Source organism: Poecilia mexicana, unplaced genomic scaffold, assembly GCF_051168715.1.
Source record: "Poecilia mexicana isolate PSO_F unplaced genomic scaffold, ASM5116871v1 scaffold_6, whole genome shotgun sequence".
Lineage (NCBI taxonomy): Eukaryota > Metazoa > Chordata > Actinopteri > Cyprinodontiformes > Poeciliidae > Poecilia > Poecilia mexicana.
Genome location: NW_028263375.1, coordinates 1,077,535 through 1,098,902, shown reverse-complemented (window position 1 = coordinate 1,098,902; position 21,368 = coordinate 1,077,535). Strand labels below are relative to the sequence as shown.

The following is a 21,368-nucleotide window of genomic DNA, read 5'->3' as shown; positions in this document are numbered from 1 at the left end:
GGAAATACATGTTTTGCCTTTATTATTCCTGTAGAACATGAGGGTTTGTTTGGTAATTTAATCATGGATGTTGGAGAATCACCGTTTCTGACTCAGATGTGACTTTCTTTAAATCAAATGATCTCCTCTGATAATTTGGTTTGCCCATGAACATTCATGTTGGCAGATAGAAGCTTCATGATGATGCCCTGTGGAATCAATTTGATCAGAAAATTCAGTTTATGCATTTATATAAATCATTTGTTGATTTGGTTAATCTAGAATTACTTATAAAATATTGTAAGATCAAAGCTTGTACTACTGTAGTTGGATAACATGGAGATCTCTGTTTCAAAGGAGACATATTTTTTTATTTTATAAAAATTATTGATAATTAGTTTTTTATTTGACTTGTGTTTGCTGGTAACAGAAACCTTCATTGTTTTAAGTTCTCTTCTTCTTACTGTTTCTGCCAAACAGAAAAGCTTTTAAAACAATTATATAAATCTCTAAATTAGTAATTATTATGGAGGAAGTTATGACTGACTTGTTTAAAACCCAAAAATAAAAGCTTAGCACTTGGACTCGACTCAGTCCCACCCGTACCACAAACATTGCTCTGACCTCTTCCACATCCATAACCACTGGAACAGGAACAGCTTCCCTTTGTTCCATAACAGTTTTTATGCCTCATGCTAACAGAAACTGGACAGCATCTCTGCAAACAGACTTCACTGTTATCTGAACTGTTGCAGTTTATTTTTTTAATATCACCAGATCTACTCACACTAAGCAGCAGTTCTGTTTCTGTGGAAACTGAATGTTTTCTGGGTTTTTCCGGTTGGAATTGAACCTTCCTCACATATCAGCTCTTTAATCCCAACATAAACTGACCCTCTGACCCCGGCCCAGCTGCATCCCACTCTGCCTCATCCATATTCTCTAACACTATGTCCTATAGCTGACCCCATGTCTCAGCTTCTCTGTTCCAAAACTAATCTCCCACTCTCTTATTGGGGTCACCCCTGGGGGGCCGCGGGTCAAACCAATCAGAACCACAGCCAACTGGATCAGCTGTATCCCACTGTGACTGGGTGGAGTGTGTTCTGTATACCCTAATGCAGGAGATACAAACACAGTGGCTGACTGTTGGTGAAATGATGCTACACACATACACACACACACACACGCATGCCCACGCACACACACGCATACACACTTCTCTGTGGACAGCTATGGGTGCCATCCAGTGCCTTTATGTGTTGTGATGAAGTCCTTCATGGTTTTTCTGAACTGCATCTTGTAGAAAATATTCTACCTGAAGTATACACTCTCTCTCCAAGAAGCGGCTCAGATATGGTTATGATTAGAGATGTGCCGATCAGGTTTTTTCCTGCTGATACCGATACCGATCACCGAAACCAATCACATAATTATTTTTTTTTTTATCATAAACCCTAATGGTTACATTATGTGGAAAAAGGAACCATGAATTCACCTTAATTTAGACAAAAACTTGTTTTTAATAACTTTTTCCAAGAAGAAAACTAAACAAAACAGGCATTGTGCAAATTGTACTGCTATTGATAATACTATCTTTAACAGACTGATAACATATGAAGGCTCTGAAGAGGCTAAATAATGCAAAGAGCCAAAATAAAACCTCAACATTGCCAAGAAGTTCAAGTATAAAACTTAACATTCAAAGGCAAAAACAGGTTCCATTACAATAAACAATGCAGAGTTACTGAATGAAAACTTCCTGTTAGCATGGTGGCTAGCTGATTACTGCTAGTTCTGAGTGGCTGTTTCTGACTGAGCGGAGTAATTATGCAGAACAGGGAGGAGATCGATAATTTTTTCAGAGACCATCTGTCACAGGTTAGGACAGTGAAAGTTTTAATACGTATGTAAAATGTATTTTTTAAGTTAGATGCTGCAGCTTTAAGCAGAGGTTCGGTGTGAGAGTCACTACCAGGTGGAGCAGAAGCGAAACTCCGTCTGTGAAATATTACTACCTGTAGTGTAGCAGCGGTTCAACAGGAGAGCAGAACCAGCGTCTTACATCGCAGCTCGAAGACTTAAATAATTTCGCGGGTTATTTGTTTAGCTTTCTGACCGTCATGCTAATCCTGGTGAGTGTTTGTAGCTGTGCGCTGCTTTACCTGCTATCTGATCCTCCGTATGTCTTTTTTACTGCAGTGAGCCTCGATGTAGCCAAACTCCGTCAAGTATCTCATTGTTTTTATGCCATATTAGATTCGTGGTGTTGACGCATTTTGACCTGCTTCAATTTTCCGCCGCAACACGCAAACTTCCCCATTCACTCAGTGCGTTATAGTTACACATCGCTTAGGATTTGTTGCTGCGCGTTTGCGCAGAGTGAAGGAAAGAGGAGACCAGCTGCACAGGCAGGCTGCGAAATGAGAAGCAGGTGATCGGTATCGGCAACAAGAGCCAATGATCGCCGATCACCGATCATGCACTTTTTCACGGAAATCGGCCCGATTATGATCGGTGACCGATCGATCGGCATACCTCTAGTTATGATTTATATTTTTTTCATATTCCTTCGCCACAACAGACTGGAAGAAAGCTGAGCTGATCAATCTATATTCCTACCCTCATCTATGGTCATGACCGCTGACACAAGCAGCTGAAATCAGTTTTCTCTGCACAGTGTCTGCCTCTCCCTCAGCGAAAGGGTCAGAAGCTCGATCATCTGGAGCGACTCAGTAGAGCCACTGCTCCTTCATGACGAGAGAAGCTGATTGAGGTAACTCAGGCCTATGATGCCTCCTGGACACATCCCTGGTCAGGTGTTCTGGACTAGCCTAGTGCAAACCAGACCTCAGCCATTAAGAAACAATTGCTTCATGGAGCCATGGATCTGATTTGCCATATCGCTAACATTTGCCGTGTCGTATGTAATGCGCCAGCTGTGCTATGAAGCTAACTGGAAATTAAGTGCGCTGCGAACAACCATCGGCCACTGTGAAGAGAGACGTGCTGAGCCAAATTACATGTTTGCCAGGAAAAACATGTCTTACTTCAACTTTAATTTCTCAATATTTAGAAGGTTGCCAACACAAACTGAAAGGCCTTATTCACTTCTTTTTGCTAACACTGCCAAGCTACAACAGGCAGACTAAATCCAAATCCTCAGTGTCACAAATACAACAGTTTGATCTGACCAGTTTCCAGCCAAGCTGTTAACTGTGGGACACAGAGTACACAGCTATAAAAATGTACCTTTGTGCAGACATATCCAAGGTACATCCACTTTGAGATCGCATTAAGTCCGCCTTGAGTACAAGTGGATATCTGCGGGATGAAGTGTGTGTGTTTGGCCACAACATATTTGCCAGCAGTCTTAAAGATTCTTCTTGGTCTGATTTTAACTGCTCAATATTAGGAAGTGTGGCCAACACGGACTGAATGACTTCCTTCACTTCTCCACTGCCATTACTAAAACTACAGGCAGACTGTAATTCTAAAACAGAGGAAAATATACATCAGTTGTTCACAACTAATCTTTCTGTTCACTGATTGGCCCGGTTGAAACTGCCCTGGAGTAATCCTAGTCAGTACTAGAAAGTCCTGATGGAGCAGTGAAGGGAGATGAGAATTGAATGGAATAGTTGGAAGGCAATGGCCAAAATACCTCAAACTTAACGAGTCGCATGTTCCCAGATACTCTCCATCCAGGCTGACTGAGCCTGATGCCCCAAAACACCTGCAGAGGACAGCAGCTCATAAGGCTGAATTAAAACACAAATCAGTTTTAAAGCTTCACTTTCACAAGGCACTTTACAAATGTTATGGAAAATTGATATTTTAACATCTCATACTGTAGTTAGTGAGAGTACAGGTTATATCTGCTTCAGTCCAACAAAATATGTTTTATTTTATGGATCTTTAATGATCAAAACCATAACAGCACATATAATGATTGTAACCCTTATGTAGTGTGAATGAAGCTGGAGCTATTGGAATGCAGAGGCAGTGTTTACACATTAATCATAGCACAGAAATAATAATAAAACAACTAAAGTGTTTTATAAATAACTTGAAAACAACTTAATTGCAGTAATTCCTCACTCTTATTAATTACCTTAAGTGGGATATTATGATCACACACAGTCAAAATCTCACAGTAAATCGATGTTATGGACAAACGTGAGCTATCACGCCGTCCACGGCTGTCAGCGCTCATACTTCACCAGAGTCTGCTCCATCTAATACAAGGAGGCATGTTATTGTCTTTGCAGCACAAACACACACACTCCAACACCAACCACACACACTTCTCAACTTGACAGGTTATTTCCTGCAGATAGACCTGTCCATATTCATGTACACCTTCCACTGGGTGGAATCTGTAGTGTGCTGACAGCTGGTTAACCATCGCCAATCAGCCTGGCCTCATCCACCTATGCTTTAATTCACACAGACATGCGTGCGTGTGTGAGAGTGTGTGTGAGAGGTAGAGGTATGGAGGGACACAAAGCCTTGATAACATCCATCCAAACAAAGATTCTGGCATAAATTGCACGACTGCAGCTATTCCATTACATGCTGTAGGGCAGACAGAGACAGTGGAAATAAATAAAAACATGCCTATATATCATGCTTAATATGACGCGCACATGTGGTCATGTATGAATACTGATCAGCTCAGAAAATGGCTCTGACTCAGCGCTGTCAAGGTGAGGAACCCTGAAGATTTGGGATTGCAGTGAAATAAGTATTTCTAAGGGAATACAGAAGCCATTTCTTCCTTTGTGTATCAGACTAAAGGAACCCTTTCAGGATTTATTAGTGGTCATTAAAACAGGTTTACTTGCTGTATGCAGCACTGGATGTTAGTGTAAATTCAGTTGACACTTTTATTTCACCAAGATCCCATTAAAAAGCTGAAAAACAAAATCAGCACATCTAAAATTCAGATGTCAAGCTAAAACTGCCAGACAGAGTTAATTAACCTGCAGCAACAGGAAGGAAGTGTAATGTTGCTGTAATTAACACATAGAGAGAGCCGGAGAGAGAGAGGGGAAAATAACTTTATCTGTAGGATCAGGACAAGAATACAGACTCGGCAACAATAATAGCAAAAATATTAAATAATACTTTACAGCAATAGTCTCTCAACTGGGTGGGCAGGGGGGCATCGATTTTTTTGGGGGCAAAATGAATGTAGTAGCTGAAAATAGACACCGGTAGCCTACAAGGTACTTGTTAAGCTTAAGGTTCTGTATTGATATTAGCTAGTCATCTTTTAGCTAACATTACCTGCATCCAACAGCTTTACTCAACTCAGTCGGTTAGTTTGGAGGGAAAAACTGTGAAAAGTTCTTTGCGTTTTGCTGGTTTGCTGCCGTGATTCTAACACAAACCTACGTAGCTCCGCACAGCAGCAGCAGGTCTCCTTCACAGGTGGAAACCCAGCGCGAGCGTCGTAGCGCTCATGTTGCGTTTAAAGGCGGCTCGGAAAAACAGGTTACAACATGTTAACAACGGATTAAACAGTTTTAACTGCTGATAAAAGTGACAGAGGACACAAATATGGGAAGTGTGGAAGCCTCTACTGCATCAAATTGACATAGGAATAACAGAGTTGGCCATTCTAAGGTAAAAATCCAACGCATACAGTGTTCATGTTTTGTTTTGTTTTCATCCAGACGGCTTCCTGCGCCCCCCCTGCAATGACACGACGCCCCCCTAGGGGGCGCGCCCCACAGTTTGGGAACCTCTGGCTTATGCCATGAAACGCCTGCAGTGAAAACTCACAAACACAAAGGTGAAGGCCAATTTAGTTTGAGGAAAACGCAAACACCACAGCACTATGACACACAGATGAAACTTTAAATTGCTCCATGTCCCTCAAGGCCCATGAGACCCCTGCTCTGAGCAGAGGCAAACACAACATCCCAAATCACTGAAGGTTTCGGCCACCTTTAACATTCCAGCTTCCTGTCCTGGGCATCCAGAGCAATGTGCCGACTCGGCTCTTGGCAGCATGCCTCTTAAACTTTGATTGAAACTGACCTTTCCCTCCCTCTTATCAAACAACGTGGCCTTTCCAATGCCTCTGACTCCGCATAATTCACTGATGGTGCCCTTCACATGGGTCTCTGACCTGCCTGACAGCCTGGCAGTCGACATGCTGGGCTGCAGAGAGCAGCGGGAAGGATGGATGGAAATGCCAACATTAGGACAACTGTGATGGCTAAGCAGCTTCTTCAGGGTCAGAGACCTCAGCTCCATCTTCAGCTGAACACTTAAAGCAGGGGTGGAGATTTAGAAGAGAAGCAAAAGAAGAGGCTGTCAACTCAGAGGAATATAACGGTATGATGTACATTAGGATAGAATGGTAGAAGAAAGCAGCAGCAATAGAGCTTTGCATTGATGTTTATTGGTTTTAGAAATACTCTTTAGCTCTAACATAGTCATATGACATATTTTAAAGACAAATTACAAGAACAAAACATTTTGCTCATTTCATATTTGTATTTTCATAAAACAGAGCAACAGTTAATAGTCAGCCCACTGCTGTCAAGTTAGTGACTTTGTTGGTATATGTAGCAAATTGGAATCAGCAGGTATGACATTTTAAAGATAGGCTGGCAGCCAGAAAACTGCAGTAATTCATATTGTCAAGAATTACAAAGAATCAACAAATGTTTTTAAATCTAAATTCAATAACAAATCCCACTTCAAGCAGTTTTCCTTTTTTGGAGTTTCTGGCACTTGAAGTATCAGTAACATTTTCTATTTTCCATTTTCCTATTTTTTTTGTTGTTGTTGGAAACTAAATGCTTTTTGTTACACCACTTTCCACAAATATCAACTTCCCATAGAGAAAAATTGATCCATTCTTATATTTTTATTAGTAGTATTGTAGATACTGTAAGAAGTGTTACCTGACCTTTAAAAAAAAGGTCAGGTAACACTTTGGCTCTAATCAAGTCCTATTTAGCTGGGCTGAGGGGGAAAATGGCTCTTTAGATTGTGAAGGTTGCAGAGCCCTGGGCTAGCCTGTAGGGGTCCCTGATGTCCCTGACTGGGGCCCCTGAGGCCTCAGGGAGCCTTGCTGCTCTTGTTGAGAAATATGGCTTTACAGTGATACCCACAGTACTGTAATCAGGGCCTAGAGATGCTCCATCCTCCATGAAGTGAAAGCAGATGTGTTGGAGCCAGCTGACTGCTGTCTATTCACTGAAGGACTCTCCTTAACTTCAGCCTCCACTCTGCCAGATTCAAGATCCTTATGCTCTGTGAATCAATAGACCGTTAGATTGTAAATGAGCCTCTACTCATTTACAATCAGCATGTTGAACATTGGCTGACTGACATGGTTCACCATCTTTTCCATCGTTACAGTGTGGGGTGCCAGTCAGCCTTGGATGCCACCCATCAGTCACGCCTGCCAGCTGGCCCTGACCCCTGATCCCTGGCCACCAACACCCAGCTTTGTCTGTGGCCTTTTGTTGCCCACTGGCTTCTACTGACCAATGTCAGGAAGCTTTACATAAAAGGTACTAAAAACAGCTTTGGCAACTCATCAAAGAGATCTGTCTGTAAGATCAAGTAGGTTTGGTGACTAATTGTCAGCTCTTGAGACAATTTAGCATCAAAAGTCTAAATTCATACAGCAGCATCCTATAGTTGGACCCAGAGAGAGGTCTATGTTATCCTGGGATTAGGAAAAATACTTCAGTTCATAAACAGTGGGCAGAAAAATATTTTCTTCTGCTTTTGCTCATTTAATGTCCCCTAAAACAACTAACTTTAATGTCTCATATATATATATATATATATATATATATATATATATATATATATATATATACACACACACACACACATCATGAATTTCTTTCATGATGTTTTGCTGTCTTTGGTCCTTAAGTGAACTTCATATTGTTGGAGACATTCCTATTAAATGTCTTCTTGATTCCACAACCCCGGCAGCATTCAGACCTTGAAGTGGTTAGGGAAATTAAACGGAGCTTTGGAAAAAGACAGTTAATTAAACTTAATAAATGATTCATCATGCATGTGTTTATTTTTTCACATAGAGCCAGGTTTGTTTGGATAGTGTTTTTCCCTTATTCCAGTAAATGAAATCATCATTTGAAAGCATTGTTCTGTATTTAATCTGATATCAGTCTGATGGTCTGAAAATCAGCCTCAGCTTCTTTGTGTGACAAATCTGGAATAAACTTCCAGAAACCTTCAAAACTGCTGAAACACTGAGTTCCTATAAGACTAAAAAGCTCCCTGTTTATTTTTATTATTATTATTATTATTATTATTATTATTTAAAGCCCTTTGAACTGCTATGTTGCTGAAATGAATTATACAAATAAACTGAATAGGTTGAAAAATGTAACAGAGATAAAAAGGGAAAATATGAGAATGTGAAAGGAGGTGAATACTTCCCACACCAGTGCAGCAGGAAATGACCATTTGTTTGGTTTGAGCCAATTGTCTTTCAGCTGCCTCCTCCACACCCTCTGCCAGTGCCAAAAATGAAAAACCAAAGTAGAGAGCAGTGTGCAGCTGAGCCTCATCAGTCTGGCCAGCAATCATCCCCTCCCATCTCAAAGGGTCTTTGTGTCTAAGAGTCTGGTTGAACCGGGGGTGGGGGGTGTCTGGGGCTCCCTTTCCTCCCTCTGGCATAAAAAACAATCAATAAGAAGCATTTTTCTCCATCTCCCTCTGCCACCAGCTTTGGGAGAGAACCTGTCTTGATTCACCTTCACCTCAGAGCTGACCAATCTCCCATGTCTGTCTGTAGCCTTCAGCCCAGAGGCCAAACGGCAGCCAGCAGACTCTGTCTTGGCTCTAGACAATCTCCCTTGTTGAACCCATTTCATACTCTCATCTCTGTAATTTTTGACATTAATTATTCAGGCCCTTCCAGCCAACAGACATAAATCCATTATGTCTGCCGCAATTAAGAGGCTTGTGGTGAAATTAGAAGCGAGGATGGCAGGTCTGCATGTTAAAAGGATTTATGAGAGCTCATGTCACTTTAAATATTCATACTATCCATCTGATACACAGAAAGACACACATTTTCTGTAAATGCACATACAGGTATTTATCTATTGTTTATTATATAAATCCTTTATCAGTGTTCAGGCCGGTAGTCTCACTATTCTGGTTCCAGACTTTAATTTCCTGGTCTTGTGCTCACAGGAATGTGTCGCTGCTACCAGTGACACTATGAACTCCTCACCACTGGAGGCGCTAGACGAAAACAAGCTGGACAAGCACAGATACACACACACCATATCTGGATGGAGGAAAATACAGCTTCACATCAAGACTGGCTAGAACTCAAGATTTAAAAATTGCTGTTAGTAAACCTGACTGAGCAAAGAAGAGCGAGTAAAAATAGCAGATGGTAGTGATGGTAGAGACAAAACAAACCAGCGGCTCTAGAAACTGTTACCTCAGGGGGATCAACACAAATGCATGCTACAGTTTACTAAGAAATATCTGAAAAACATCACATTCTTCTTCTACTTTGTGTTGCTATATGACAAAGTCTGCACTGTCCTAAACAACAGGCTGTTTGTTTCTAGTTACCATGTGAACGACATCTGTTGTCCAAAACTCACAAGAACTGTTCATGTTTAGGAGTCAGCAGCTTTACAGTAAAATACAGGTGCGCTTGATGACAAAGTTGTTAAAGGTGAGGACTCATCTAACCACAAGAGGCTTCATAAATGTGGGACTGCTAGCTGAAGCCACTTCCAGGACTCCTCATGCTGAGGTGAGTCTAGACAGAGAATATACGTTTCAGTGACTCTGTAAGTTCCATGGCAGTGGCACCAGCCTGCCATACAAAGGGCTCTCTCTCTCTGGGTTGTAATTTGTAGAAATTCAGCCTAGTTCACATGATGAATGCTGATGTCAATTCAATATTTGGACGCCTTCAATCACTTCTTCAGACTACAATCCTAAGCCAGCACAGAAAATCAACGTCACCATTCACAACTTCTACTTCAGTTGGCCCTGTATTAGTTCTACCGGTGAAATCGAGTTCAATGGAACAAATCCCAGATGGAGCATTTAAGGGAGATGGAAATCGAGTGGAATTCTGTATGAAAAAGCCACATATCTTCACGTAGCCCACAGAAAGACAGGTGTAAGGATAAAAAGTGTCATAAAGCTGCTTGAAGTAAGTGAACAGAGTCTGTATGAGATGTAATAACAGAAGGCTGACTGAAGTTTTTGCAGTGGTTGAACAGAAACAATGTGGCATACAGTATGCTGTTCATTAGGAAAGTCTCATCAGTTCATCAACATCAGAAACTCACCAGGAATATCCTCTCCAGTTGGTCCTGAATGTCCTTCATTCCAGGAAAGGCAGCCACTCCCTGGATCATCTCGATGAAAATGCAGCCCACTCCCCTGAAACAGAGCAGGACTAGATCAGTGGAGCTCAGCTGAAGCCTTTACGTTGTTCAACATAAACCTGGGCTCTTCACTTCCTTAAAGCATATTAAGTTTACATGATTTTAACTCCAACAGCCAGACAGAGAGGTGCTGATTTTCCTTCTCTATAACCTTCTGGTTGGAAATCCTGAGAAATCAAGCCAAGTGGAAGGGAGAAAGAACAATCTTTCTCACTGTGTGCAGTCAGAGCTCATTTATCAAAGCGCTGTGGGTTTTTCCTGACAGATTCACTTTCTGCATCAGTGAACAGCAGCCATCAGAGCAAAGAGACAGCAATATTACCAGTATTTCTTCCCTTCAAACTTTTCATTTGGACCGTTGAATGGAAGCAGACAGCTTCATCTCCATGCAGCTCTGACCCCAGCATCCACTATTTCTGCTGGCTCAGGTGGAGAGAGGTCAGCTCAAGGACAAGAGCTTATTTCAGGCTCGGCCTTGTTCCATTATAAGGTTTTTGGGGCCATTAAGAAGCATTATAGTTAAAACTGAAATGTTGTTTAGTAAATACGTGGAGTACTGTGACGTGTTCTGATTGACTTGAGTCAGGTCTCTGTTTTTCTCTCTTTCTGCAGGTTTAGAGGAGGACTACTATGGTGTTGATTTGTGATGCTTCTTTTTCTTCCTCTCTTTTCCATCTCTGTGTCCATTACTTTTGAAATAAGTCCAAACGTAATGAGCTTAATTACTGTAGCCCAAATCAATTTGTAATTGCTTTGGGCTTATTTCATAGCAAAAGCGGTAGCACTCCACTTGAAAAAGTCAATTTGTTTGGCCTCAACTTGACATACAACAGTTGTGAGAGCCACCCTGCCAGACAGAATACGCTGAAAAAATAAAAATCTTTTTTATCAAATGAACATCCTCAGAAGATTAGGTGCAGTAAATCCGAGGCTATTTGTTCTCAGAGAGCTGATCCTGCCTGAAGTCTGTCAGAGTGACGTTGATCTCCACAGCAGAGTGAAGGGATTCAACCTGCTTAATTTTAGTCATTTAATCATGTTTTAAGCAAGACATGGATAATTTCACGTACCATCAAATCAGACTTTTCCATCCAATCATCATGACTCTGACTGCCAGGTGGATTTTAGGCTTTTAAAGAATTATTTGAATTTAATAAGTGCTTTTGGCACGTTGCACATCAACCACATGCTCTTTGGAGCTACGAACCATTATTATTCTGGATGGATATTCTAAAAGTAATTCTAGGCACAGTTGGTGAAGTCCATTAAAGATATCCCCATGTATTTTCAAAAGGGGTGAGGTTAGAGCTTTGGGCCTTTCCAGATTATTGGCTGGCTTTAGCCACTCTAAAAAAGTCTTGATGTGAGTTTGGGATTAGGCCTGTCGCGATAAACGACAAATCAATTAATCGCACGATAAATTAAACCTGTCGACCTCATTTTAATTGTCGGCTTTATCGTCTCTTCCTGTCTTTTTTTCTTTCTGTTGATGACACTGAATGAAAACAGGCTCAACTCCGGTGCTCTTCCTTAGTGTAATGTCCAGCACACACTATACGAGTTGTTGGCGGACTGTCGGCCCATTTTCAAAACCTGACAGAAATCCGAGGTATAACAGTTCGATCGGGTTTGTCGTGCCGTGTGGTGTCAAGCCACATGGGCACAAAATAATGGCTACGAGCTCAGTTAACTAATTTTAAAACCAGGCATTAATCAATGCTTTACTAGAATCTACCTGTGATGCATGTGGCTAGAGTCAGCATAAAGTCCTGAGCTCAAGCTAAGCTCAAAAGCATTCATACCCTGATTTTTATTCAGTCAGGAAGTTTTTTCTTCCAGGTAGAGGGTGAAAAAGATCTCTCTCAAAATATTATATAACACAACAGATCTCCTTTAAAACATCTGTTTGTGTTTATATTTTAAGATTAAATGGCATGTAAAACATGATTTACACCTTTCTTAACGAATCTGAAAATATGTATTGGCATTGCAGCAATCAGATCCTTGATGTAATTGTTGAGCAGTTTTTTACAGCTCTGATATTTTGATGATTTATCTTCACTGATGAACTCCAAGCCTTTCAGGTTAGAAGGCCTCCTTGCAATCACCCTAATCTTTAGCCTTTAGCTCCTTCCACAGGTTCTCTATCCAATTCAAGTCAGGATGTTAGGATTACGTCCAGTCAGGAGAAACATGATGGTTAAATAAAACAGTACTAAATATGCTGTTTTATTTAGTACTGTAATTTTGGGCTTCTGTATGGTTATGACTCTGTGTCACTTAAAAATCTGCAATAAATTCACATTTGGAGACCCAAATCTTGTGAATAAAATATATTGTGCTCATGGGTCGCATTATTATTTCATCTCACAAAACCAGTGATTAAAAATATCCTTAAAAATTAAAATTAGTTTTTAAGGATTACTAATAAACTAACTAATTAAAGTTAGTTTTTAAGCCACAGCCGTCCCTTCTGATCTTCTTGAACAAAACCTTTATGCCTTAACATGGCGATTCTCCTGTGTGAAAGGAGCAGTTGCAAATAGATATAAATGGTGTATTAAAAAGCAATAAAAATGATGAAAATCCATTACATACCGAGTGAAACAAGTTGTGGTTTGAATTTCAAACCACAACTTTGAGACAGAATCTTGTTAAACACTGTGCCAGTTAGCGGAGGAAACACTGTGAAGGCGTTTTATAGCAACAAACCTGTGATTCTGTCAGACCAGACACAAACGTTAGTCTTTAGTTTAAAGATGCTTCCAAATGTGATGATTTTACAACACACTGTACAGAAGCAATGTTGGAAATAAATGAGGTAGATTATTTTTTATTATTTTTGCCGTTCACTTATTTACCAAAACTCAGAGCTGTCCTCTGGTGCAAACCTTTAAATGTGATCAACACATACCAGATTAAAGTGTTGACTATGACTGGAAGTGAAATTTGCAGCTCAGTGAAGTGCTGATGAAGGTAAAAATAGAACAGTTCCTCATTCCTCCTCCTCCATCACATTTGTCTTCCTCACAGCCTGTAACCCTGCAGTCGGAAAGATGGATGCTTCTCACCACAGGAAGACAGATCTGTGTAACCTTTAGCAGTCCTGCAAAGGATGCTTCCTCATGGCAGCTGCTTTCTGAAGTGGCAGAACAGGGTGAGTGGAAGCGTGTGTCAGGGTGATTCTGGGTGGACCGGAACGACACCCTGTGGAATCGGCCCATCCCTGAAGGAGACAAGGAGCCACTGCCCACCCAGTCCTGCAGCTCTGCTCTGTAATGAGGAAGCACTCACTGCATCCGGGTCTGCAGGGATTTCCCTCTGTCCTCACAAACTGTCACCAACGCTTGAGTAACCCAGACCAGGTTCACACCAGTGCAAATCATTTTCTGCAGTAGTTTAACTCAGATGTTTTTTTGTTTTTTTTTATTCTTAAACTTTTCATAAAAGACTCCTACTAAAATCCTGGTTTAGTGTTGAAGCATCTGGGGAACTTTGAGATGACTTTGTAGAGGATTTTTTTTTCCTGCTTACTTGAACATAATCCAAAGGGAAGACCAACAAACATCTCTTTGTTTACTTCCTTGTTGTTGTTGCAGCAGCTTGTAAAGACCTCATGTGGTTTGGTGACAAACAGAACATCAAACCAAAGAACCAAACTGTCTACGTTAGAAGGGCTCTGTGGCACAAATTATGTGTACTTTTATTCAGGTAAAGATAGCAAAACATCAGCATAAAGACGGCCATTTTACCCATCATTCTGAAATCTAATCCGTTTTTCGCTCTGGAGATGTGAGTATCCGCCTGCAGCAAGAAAGCAGCTGAGTCCCTCACATGACTGCCGGCTGTATTTCTGTCATTAAACAGCAAACAGTCGCCTCTCAGTAAGCCCTTTGCTAATCTTCAGCTGCCTCTCATGTCTGAAGTGCTTTGCCTGTTTGTAAGTGTTCTGCAGTGAGCTGTATCCCTGCTTCCTTTAGGGCTCAAGGTAGAAATCTGCTGAAGGAAGCAATCAAGTTCAAACAGCAGAGAGCCACAAAGAAAAGGACAATATAAAACTTTCTCTTTCATCAATGTCCAGAAATCCTTCAATCTGGAAGAGCTTCTTTAAATTAAAGACATTTTAAGGCTTTTACATTAGACACATGAAGACTTTTTAAGACTTTTCAGGATACACAGACACCCTGGGCTTCGACTGCATCTCATTCACATTGTAACGTCATATTATTGTAAACTGCACCACAAATTCTCCTGTTAAGACTCATGCTTGGAAAAAGTCTGCAGAGCCCACATCTCATCTGGTGGGGTTATCCTCCTTCTAACTGCATTTCAGTCAAACGTTTGTCTTTCTTCTAAACTCTAAATGCTTTCCAGTATTAAACAGTTCTCTGTAAAGTATCGGTGTTGGTTACCAGTCATGTTGGATGGGCCTCATCCAGCTGAGTCACTGTTAACTTTGATCAATGAAGGTTTTAGTGTGTGTGATGTGAGTGTTTCATCCTGAAGCTGCTGCAAAAATCCCACAGTGACGCTGAAGGATCTGCAGGAAAGGCCAAGTCAGCTGAAACCAGTCGAATGCTTTGTGTACCGATGGCATCTCATCTTTTACTGAACTTTTGTTCAGGAAGTCTAAAGAACATCAGCAAAAATAATTCAATTCTCTCAGGTACTGTGAGGGAAAACAAACTTCTAGTTCCTGTTAAAGTCCTGGCTGAAAAACTGTTCAGCTTCATTTCAACTCTTAGCTTCCCAACGGAGAAAATGTATAAAATATGATGAATTTATCTCCAGTCCAAAAGGCAAACTGAAGATAGGTTGAAACAAACATGTTCAGTTTAAGGGCTGCCATGAGTTCTGATGTACAGGTGTAACTGAGCAAGCATTAACAATATATATGCGGTCAATGAAACACAAAAAGACAAGCTACAAAACTATGCAAAAAAAAACAAACAAAAAAAACAAAACCCTTTGCTGAAGCAATTACCTCCAGGCATAAAGTTTGTGGACATGTAGAAACAAAGAAGCTGAATTGAGCTGCAGGAACAGCTCTGCTCTGCAGAACTCTGTCTCCAGTTTGTTCTGGCAGGACGGTCCAGCCCAGTGCTGTGTGAGGCAGGCCAAGGAACTTTGATGTACTTCATGTATTGTTATGGGAACTCATATGACCCGTATTTGGGTCCAATGAAAACTACCATGTACAAGAGCCAGGATCATAATTTACACATGATAACAATGCCAGATATGAACAGCTTGGATCGCTTAGAAGATGTCAGAAAACATGAAATGCACATTTTCACTTTAAACACATCTGGGTACATCTGGGAACTGAAAGAAACATGAGGAGTCTCAGTTCATCGCAATTAATAATAATAAAAAGATTTACACTTGATTGACATTGAACTCCATCAGAGCTGCAACTCAGCTCCAAACCTTTAAAGATGGAAGCATATGATGTGTTTTCCAGGCATATGGTGCCATTTTATAGCACAATCAAACAACTATGTTACCTTTAGTTAGAAAAGTGCTACATAGCAATATATTTATAACAAAATTAAAATAAAAAAGAAATGTGACTTTGCCTCATAGCATAACTTTGCATCTGATGCCTTGAAATTTTGGCCTCTGTTTCTTTAAGAATCTCTTCCCATTTCCAGTACTCCGCCTTCAGCGGAGTCATCACATTAATGCTTCTCCATGATGCCATTCACAACTATTCTTAAGACTGATATGTAGTTTGTTGAGCTCAGCAGGCGCTCACTTCCACCTGGTTTTTCTAACTGCTGCTGCCGCTAGTCTGGAGGAGCTGTGAGGAAGATAGGGGGGGGTGCTAGTGGAGTGTCTGTGTAGAGTAGTAGCCTTAACTACACTTACCTCAACTCTTTTTTGGCGTAAATTATCAACATGATTCACTGTTTTTTTGGTATGCCATAAATTTTGAACGAAAAGATAGATTTGTTTTTTAGAAATAGTTGAAACCTGTAATCCATGGGGTTGGTTTCAGAAATCTACAAAAGGTTAAAATTATAATCCTACAGTTGGTGTAGAGTTTACAGCACACAGAAAGTAAAGAACAGGTAGAGATAAATGGATTTCAGTTGTTTTACAATTAATTGTGTTTTTCAAGATCCCCAAAGAAAGTAATTCTAGCTCTACATCTCTACCTCTATAAATCAAGACTAAATAAGATGAAAACAGGCAGAAGCCAGCCAGTACCCACCACATGTCCAAGCAGGTGGAGTAGTCAGTGGATCCCAGCAGGACATCTGGAGGCCGGTACCACAGGGTCACCACCTCATTGGAGTAGGTGTGACTGGGGACTGACTTGGCCCTGGCAAGGCCTGAGAGGGCACAGGAAGCACAAACACAACAAAAAACTTTCATTTAGTCTGAATCATTGGCATTTACAGTTTGCCTGGTACAGATTTTGAACCACTGTTTAGTCTGTGTAATTCTGAAACATTGAACTCAATGCCTGATTGAAGTCTTACTACAAAGTCTTTTGGGAGACGTGTCTTTAGACTGATTTTTGCATAATCAACTGAAACAAACCTAAAGTTACCTTTTCGGTGGAGATAAAGATTTAAGACCTCTGAAGTTTCAGTAAAACACAGAGAAACAAATAGCGGCCAGATAAACCCAAAGGATACATAAAACTCTTGTTTCCATGCAAATATGATGGTTACTAGGGATTTTTAGACCAAACCTATAGGAGGTGTAGAGTTTAGTCCAATCTAAGGTTCGTCCATGGTGATTCCATGGCTAGCCCTGCTTGTCTTACTTGAATCTTTAATGTTTCTCAGGGGTTATATTTCATTCACCAGGTTCCTGATCTTCTAGCATTTATCAGTTTGGTGACAGAAACCCAGTTAATGGTAGAGCAAAGTGCAAATGCACTGAGCTTTAATGAGGCTGATGGCATTACCCCTTTGTCTCTTCCCAAGTGGTAGAAGGGCTTAATTAAAGCATTTAGCTTTGTAAAAAAGAAGGAGAAAAAAAAGACTTCCTGCCCTGCAGCAAGTCCCCTGTGAAAGGGAGGAAAAAGGGCAGAGTGGGAGAATAAATGATAGGAGGGGAAGGTATTTAACATTTCCTTGTGTCAGAACACCCACAGGAGATGGGAGTTTCAGCCGACAGTCATTACCCACCACTGTAATTTCCACACACTGATCTAACACAGAATGGAGGGCATCAGACCACTCATGGTGAGAGGCTATCATCTCCACCGTGTGTGTGTGTGTGTGTGTGTGTGCGTGTGTGTGTGTGCGTGTGTGTGTGTGTGTGACAACTTCATGAAGGAGGTTATAATGGTTGGAGGTTGGCATGCTTTTGTAGCTTATGCAGCTGTTGTTTGCTGGAGAAACAAAGCGTGTGTGGAAAGTCAGGATGAAGGAATACCAAGCCGTCCAGCTTCCCACTGTTCCCAGCACGCCTGTCAACACTTCCAGCTGAACCATATGCTGCTGGGGCCCAGTAGGTGGCACACACACTGGTGCTGCTCTGAGGGCTTCAGATTGAATAATGCGTTGGTCTCTTTATCTGTGTAATGACTCTCATCCATCGGCTGGCAGCAAAGCTTAGTTTTTAATTATCTAATATTTCTCTGTTTTATTTCTGAGAGATAATTTCCTCCACGACTTTGATTATATATCACATCTTTTAATCAGCTATTTTCCACACTCACTTTATTCTGCTTAGGGATGTTGGGATGATGGAAACTATTCCATTTCTATCTGGTTCCTGAGCTAACAGACACACATCAGGCAATAATCCAGCAGTTCCCCAACTGATAGCAAAGCCAGCTGGGTAGTAGCTAGATAGGATTAGCAATTAGTGACAAGTTGAAGACCAAGCTCATCAACCCTGTATTCTAAGACTTAAGCTAACAAGCTGAAGGTAGTGAATGGATAGATGGATGGAATAGCTGAACTTCAGGCTGAAAAGCTAATTTCCATCATATGAGTATGTTTTAGCTAATATGTGGAGTCAATAGAGACAAGGAGTCAGGCTCTTGGCTACAGCAAAGATTTGAAGGAAAAAAAAGTGACTAAAGTGCTTGTGGTGAACCAAATACAGCTAATGACACAACAAGCATCTGCAATCAGCAAGACTGCACATAAAATTAGTGATGGAGCTGGTTCTCTGCCATCACTGACCAATGGCAAGTTTGTTTTCCACCCACAGACACTTTAAATGCAGCCAAATGTCTTAGCTCACTGTGTTCAGCACACACTGGAAAATATCTCATTTGCTCAAAAGCCTAACTCCCTGAGCGCACACAAAACTGCCAACATGCGTTACCACTCTGTAGCGTAAGAACATCTGGTTCACCTTGGGCACATCTACGTGGGTATGTTACAGCAGATATAATGGCAACAGAAAAGACAAATGGATTCAACCTTCCCCCTCTAAGCCCCCTGTGTCCCATCACAAAGAGGACACTACTTCAAAGGTTGACCTTTGGATTCAAACACACTCAGACCTTCAACCACCTTCACTTGGAGCGCTTCTCCAGCTAACCTCCTTCCTGTGCAGGTAGCAGTCCAAAGGAAGGTCACATGTTAATTATACATCACTATCTTACACTTTTACGGGTTCAACAAAAATACAGTGGTGAGGGCGGGAGGGAGGACGACAAGGTGGACAGAGTGAAGGAGGATGGTGTGGAGAAATAAAAAGGGCTGCGTACCTCTTTGTTTCATCATTTGGATACGGTTAGGTTGTGAAGAAGTCCTGAGAAAGAAGATTCCTGAAAATATGCCCAATTTCATGTATTTCCAACAAATAATATTGTTGAGGATTTATAAAATACCTCTTATTAACAGACTGACCATTTTGTGTTTGACCTCGTCTGAGTGTCCAGTCGTAGCAGGATCATTTTGGCCCTTCACTTCCACTTTTTGATGTTTGCTGATGCACATGTATGCACAGTTTTACAGGCTTCCTTTGCTCTCTGATTCTGTAACTTCTGCAAGTTTATTATTTGATTTAACAAATCTAATCTAAAAACACTGAAATATGACTGCTGTCAGCCACTGAAGAGAAGTAGAACACACTAAAACCTTAAAATAGTTACATTTATTTATTACTTTTTAAATTATAGAACACATGTAAAACAGGGTTTCACCAAAGTATTGAACAAGAAGAAAATCAATAAGTCCAACATGGTAATGTTTTGGACTGAGCTCTTTTGGTCTGTTGGGTTTGAGCTCTTGAAGTGGTGAACTGGATGGAATGTATGCATGATTGGACTGAACTGATTTTTAATAAAGTGCCTTGAGATGAGGTGTTGCGAACTGGAATTATGTAAATAAACTGAACTGAGCTGAATTGACAAAAAAAAAGAGTAAAATTGAGAAGATCAACTTTACAATCACTTTATTCAATTTAAATTGATTTTTGTGGAATATTGATCAATATTTTTATATGTATTTGCTTGATGATTGTGATGACGGCATTTGACAAAATGTAATGTTTATTACTTGTTTCATGATATAAAATACATTGAACTGCTTTGTTGCTGAAAATGTGCTTCACAAATAAACTTGAACTTGACTTAACATACAAGAGCTATTAAAGTAACCAATAAGCCAGTGGAAATAGTGTGAAGGTCATCAAAACAATTAAAAGAGTCTAAGTAACTAACTATGGTAGTCAACCAGGCAGAAAGCCTAATGTGACTTAAGAAGGTTTTCAACTTCAGAATTTCATAGTTAAAAGAATCGTAGGCAGCAGTGTTGCTGAGTGAATCATTGGTGGAAATATTATTATTCAATAATTCAGGGAGGGCACAAAAACAACATTTCTGGTAGATTTTCAGATGGAAAATTTGAGGCCACTCCTGCTCTGACCTGATGGGGGCAGTATACTCTTACTCTGATTTACAACAAAAACAACATTTAAAGGTGACACTTTTTTGTTCCAGTGCTAATCTTTTTACACAGATCCCTTTGTTCAGTGAAGCAGTTTGATTAAAAACAACAGTTGCTTGTGGCATTTTTGATCTGACAAAGCAGCTTTTAAAATCAATTAGAAATTAGAATCCCAGAGTCTGGGTTTTGTAGCATCCCTGGGCTTAACATACCGAGTATACAATAGCCCAAGTAACTGATCCAAAATAATGCACATATCTACATATACATGTTAATAAATTGGGAATACACCACCTGCCGTCGTCAAAGCTTATTTGCCAACACAAGGCGGACTGTAACGCGTTCTGCATGAGGGTACAGTAGTCTGTAATGAGTCAGCTCAGTAATTACCAACCACGTTCATCTCAGCTGCTCATTTCAGTTTATTTCCAAGTTTGGACCAAACCACACAACCTAATGGACTTCAAAAAGACCATCTGCATGTGTGTTCAGGCCCAGTGGTGCTACTACTGGTGCAGCGAGGCACTGGGCCGAACGTCACACTGGGGAGATCCAAACAGTCCGATCAGGTGCCTGGGACATTCCTCCAGCTCCATTGTCACATTGCTTCCCACCTCACACATCATTATCCCAGCAGCTATTACTCCACAGAAACTCCCCACTATAACACACACACACACACACACATCAGTGATTGTCTAGCTACAGCAGCTCTCCTACACAGGAGAAACTAGAGTAAAGCTTAGAGATTTTTCAGCATGAATGTCAGCTGAGTGTGAAACAGATACGTATACCTGATCTTCCTTCTCACACCTGACTGGTATGTAGTTTAGATTTGCTGTTGAAGAACAGAAGCAAATCTAAGAACAGAACGATGTGAATATTTTGATGATAAAATAACGTCCAGTGACGGCTTTAACCTTTCAACTTTAATTTATAAAAAACACAAATTAAACTGAACTATTCAGGTAATGTAATATTTATAGAAGCAAATATATTTAGGTTGTTAGTGTTTTTTCAAACAAACACTGATGATTTAAATTCTCATGTTGAATGACTTTTCAACAACTCAGCAAGAAAAAATAAA

General features: G+C 40.6%; 1 protein-coding gene across 1 annotated transcript in view; it reads right to left on the bottom strand.

Moving 5' to 3' along the window:
- cdk14 (cyclin dependent kinase 14) overlaps nucleotides 1–21,368 on the bottom strand; it is a 175,491-nt gene that overhangs the window by 59,178 nt on the left and 94,945 nt on the right. Inside the window, exons 9-10 of the mRNA XM_014986276.2 lie at nucleotides 16,630–16,750; nucleotides 10,314–10,407 (exon numbers count right to left, since the gene is read on the bottom strand). Coding sequence (XP_014841762.1) covers nucleotides 10,314–10,407; nucleotides 16,630–16,750 — 215 coding nt within the window. The remainder of the gene's footprint in view (nucleotides 1–10,313; nucleotides 10,408–16,629; nucleotides 16,751–21,368) is intronic.